At 39.2% G+C, this 3503-nt stretch overlaps 1 protein-coding gene across 1 annotated transcript; it reads left to right on the top strand.

Moving 5' to 3' along the window:
* LOC107605104 (cysteine-rich receptor-like protein kinase 42) lies at positions 241-3343 on the top strand. Its single transcript, XM_016306854.2, has 6 exons — positions 241-838; positions 1004-1117; positions 1227-1577; positions 1720-1954; positions 2379-2523; positions 2653-3343. Exons 1-6 carry the CDS (start codon positions 262-264, stop codon positions 3037-3039), a joined length of 1809 nt encoding a protein of 602 aa, XP_016162340.2. The 5' UTR covers positions 241-261; the 3' UTR covers positions 3040-3343.

Below are 3503 nucleotides of genomic sequence, written 5' to 3'. Positions count from 1 at the left end.
AAAATTATCATCTGAAAAATCTTGGCCAAAAAACATCAGTCAGATATAGCATAACAAGTCAGAAAAGAAATGAGTCATAAGAAGAAGAAAATCTCATCTTCGTCACCATCATCATGCGTAATCTTCGCAATATTTTTTTTCAGCCTCTCATGTCGTTGCCATCTCACACTCTCCGATCCAAGAATCTCAGAAGCAGGACTCAGCTGCGGCACAACGAAGGCCCCACTCTACTCCAACTACATCCCAAGCTTCATCAAAGAAATGGAGTTCCTCTCTCAGCAAGTAACCGCTCATAACTGGGGTACACATTCCGTCGACGGCGGCGGTGGCACCGTCTACGGCCTCGCGCAGTGCTTCAACGACCTCTCCCACACAGACTGCCTCCTCTGCTACGCCGCCAGCCGGACCACCCTCCCCCGCTGCCTCCCCTCCCTCTCCGCCCGCATCTACCTCGACGGCTGCTTCCTCCGTTACGACCGTTACCGCTTCTACTCCGAGGAGACCGACCCCGTCAGGGACACCGTCAACTGCACCGGAGGGAATGTGGAGGGGGTGGCTCATCAGAGGAGTGTTGGGAGGGTAGTTGACAGTGTTGTTCTGAAGGCCGTCACTAAAGGTGGCGGTTTTGCCGTGGGAGAGATTGATGGAGTTTACGCTTTGGCGCAGTGCTGGAAAACCGTAGGGAATGATGGTTGCAGAAACTGCTTGAGGAAAGCTGGGAAGCAAGTCAGAGGTTGCTTGCCTAAAAAAGAAGGGAGAGCCTTAAATGCTGGCTGTTATTTGAGGTATTCAACGGTGAAGTTCTACAATGAGCAGCGTGTAGTTGAAGCTGGAAGCAGTAAGCAACTTTTCTAAATTTTCATGATCATAATTGATATTAATTTGTTACGGATCTAAACTCTATTTAAAGGTTTGTGGTTGACTAATGGATTCCTCTTAACACTTGACCAACTTGGGTTGGCTAACAAAAATTGTGTTCTTATTGATGTGGGTTCTTTTTCAGGGCCTCTTAGGAGAGGAGTAATAATAGCAGCAGTGTTAGCAGTAGCTGCAGTTATAATGCTTTCTATTTCAGCCTCTTATGCGGCCTTCACCAAGTTCTCAAAGATTAAAAAAGGTGAACATACATTCTAACTATGAAATTAGTTTTTGACGTTGTACTTGTACACCAATGTTGTGTGTATTAACTTTCCAATGACGTGTTTCTTTTCTTCTGCATCGCGAAGAAAACAATAATCGTGGTCAGATTTGCTCTTCCATAAGGGAGTCTAGCTTGAATTACAAATATGAAACTCTTGAGAAAGCCACGGATTATTTCAACCCTTCAAGAAAAGTAGGCCAAGGCGGAGCTGGTTCGGTATTCAAAGGTGTTCTCCCAAATGGGAAAGTTGTTGCTGTTAAGAGGTTGGTCTTCAATAACAGGCAATGGGTGGATGAGTTCTTCAATGAAGTAAACTTAATTAGTGGAATTGAACACAAGAACCTTGTCAAACTATTGGGTTGCAGCATTGAAGGCCCTGAGAGCCTCCTTGTTTATGAGTTCCTTCCCAACAAGAGTTTAGATCAATTTATCTTTGGTAAGTTCTCTTTCTTAAATAAATGTATATGCATAGAAATATTAATCTGAAAATGTATCAAAAAGTGACCAGGACAGGTAAAAGAAAACAAAGTAATTCTTTAATTACAAAAACTCACGAAGCTATTATGTGCGCCTTGCAGAAAAGAACAAAACTCAGAACCTAAACTGGAAGCAGAGGTTTAATATCATTCTTGGAACAGCAGAAGGGCTTGCATATCTTCATGGAGGCTCCAAAATAAGAATCATTCATCGAGACATCAAAAGCAGCAACATTCTTCTGGATGAGAATCTTACACCTAAGATTGCGGATTTTGGTCTTGCTCGCTGTTTTGGTGCTGATAAGACACATTTGAGCACTGGAATTGCTGGAACACTGTAAGTCCCCGGTTTATTCAGCATTTTTTATATTGTAGACCGTTGGATGAAAAACATAGAATATATAGGACTCATAAAATCATTGTCTTTCTTTAGATTTTGAGTCAAGGTGTGGCATCCAATCCACTATTGTGAATTTGTGATTACTAAAATATTTTGGTTGAAAAAACTGGAAATTAGCCTTGATTTAGTTCTTTCAATTTTTTTTGAAAGAAGGAGCTCAACAAAATAGTGGAGTATTATGACAAACTAAGAAGATAAAATCAATGTCCACAAAAGAACTCAAAATCTGCACTCAATAAAAATTGTACTAATCTCCTGCATTGCCATCGGCTAACACTAGGATCTGATCAACCCTATGCTGTCGATGGAAATTCTAGATGCCCTTTTACTATTAACAATTTATTTTTCGGTTTTGGAACAGAGGTTACATGGCTCCTGAGTACCTAATTCGAGGACAACTTACCGATAAAGCCGATGTCTACAGTTTTGGAGTACTTGTTCTTGAGATTGTATGTGGCAGGAGGAATAATGTCTTCAGAGAGGACTCTGGTTCCCTTTTGCAGACAGTAAGACTTGAAACAAGCCTTGTTAATTTGTGTGTGTGCGCGTGCACGTGCGCTTGTGCTTTGAGTCTATGCATGCAATATATATGATGTTTGATTTACCAATGTGGAAAATTTCCCTTTTTGCAACAGGTTTGGAAACTGTACAGATCAAACACACTGGCTGAAGCTGTTGATTCTTCTTTGAGAATTAATGAATATCCTTCAAATGAAGCTTTAAGAGTGCTTCACATTGGATTGCTGTGCACACAAGCTTCTGCTTCCTTAAGGCCATCCATGACTCAAGTTGTGAACTTGTTAACTAATTCGAATTTGGATTTTCCTACACCAACTCAACCACCTTTTATGAACACGGGTGTGCCTGACTCAGATAGCTCAATTAGATCTTACAGCACAAACAGCTTTGTGTCAAATGCATTGAAGAAGATCGGAGTTTCCAACAGCTTCTCAGAGTCATCGAGTTCGCGCAGTTCAGATAGGCCATCATCAAGAATTGAAGAACCAATTGTCCAAGCTTGATTTCCCATATAATCCAATGTTTCGGGAGCTCGTTATAATTAGTTAGGAAGTAAATTATTTCTGAGAACCGTGACTAAAGTTGAAAAAGTAGTTCACTGATCACTAACCATAGAAATTTAAGTAATATAGCATATTTGAATTTTGTTTACAATATTGCCAGAATCTGAATGGACTATTGATTCTTCACTAGGAATTTTTAGTAACCAGAAAAGAAAGGACATATGTGTAATTCTCATGGCACATAGCTCATACTTGTTGGATAGATCATAGAATAACATATATTTTTTACATTTTTAAAGTTTAATTTCGATGAACTTATAAGGTAAAACTTTTTATTTTCATCTAGATAACTTTTCAATTAATACATTTCAAAAATATTATTTTTGCTAATGTGATAATATATAATTAAATATATGTATAAAATTATTATATTTTAAATGAGTTTAATTCTAATTAGGTGTTAA

This window comes from Arachis ipaensis, chromosome B06 (assembly GCF_000816755.2).
Source record: "Arachis ipaensis cultivar K30076 chromosome B06, Araip1.1, whole genome shotgun sequence".
Lineage (NCBI taxonomy): Eukaryota > Viridiplantae > Streptophyta > Magnoliopsida > Fabales > Fabaceae > Arachis > Arachis ipaensis.
The sequence above is the reverse complement of the archived record's forward strand: the minus strand, read 5'-3'. Positions and strand labels throughout refer to the sequence as shown.

What these genes read in the sequence shown, in the direction of transcription:
- LOC107605104 (XM_016306854.2), top strand. Translation starts at nt 262, where the DNA reads ATGGAGTTCCTCTCTCAGCAAGTAACCGCTCATAACTGGGGTACACAT. An exon ending in TTTAGATCAATTTATCTTTG is followed by an intron (nt 1,578 to 1,719) that starts GTAAGTTCTCTT and finishes TGCGCCTTGCAG; the next exon opens with AAAAGAACAAAACTCAGAAC. An exon ending in CTGGTTCCCTTTTGCAGACA is followed by an intron (nt 2,524 to 2,652) that starts GTAAGACTTGAA and finishes TTTTTGCAACAG; the next exon opens with GTTTGGAAACTGTACAGATC.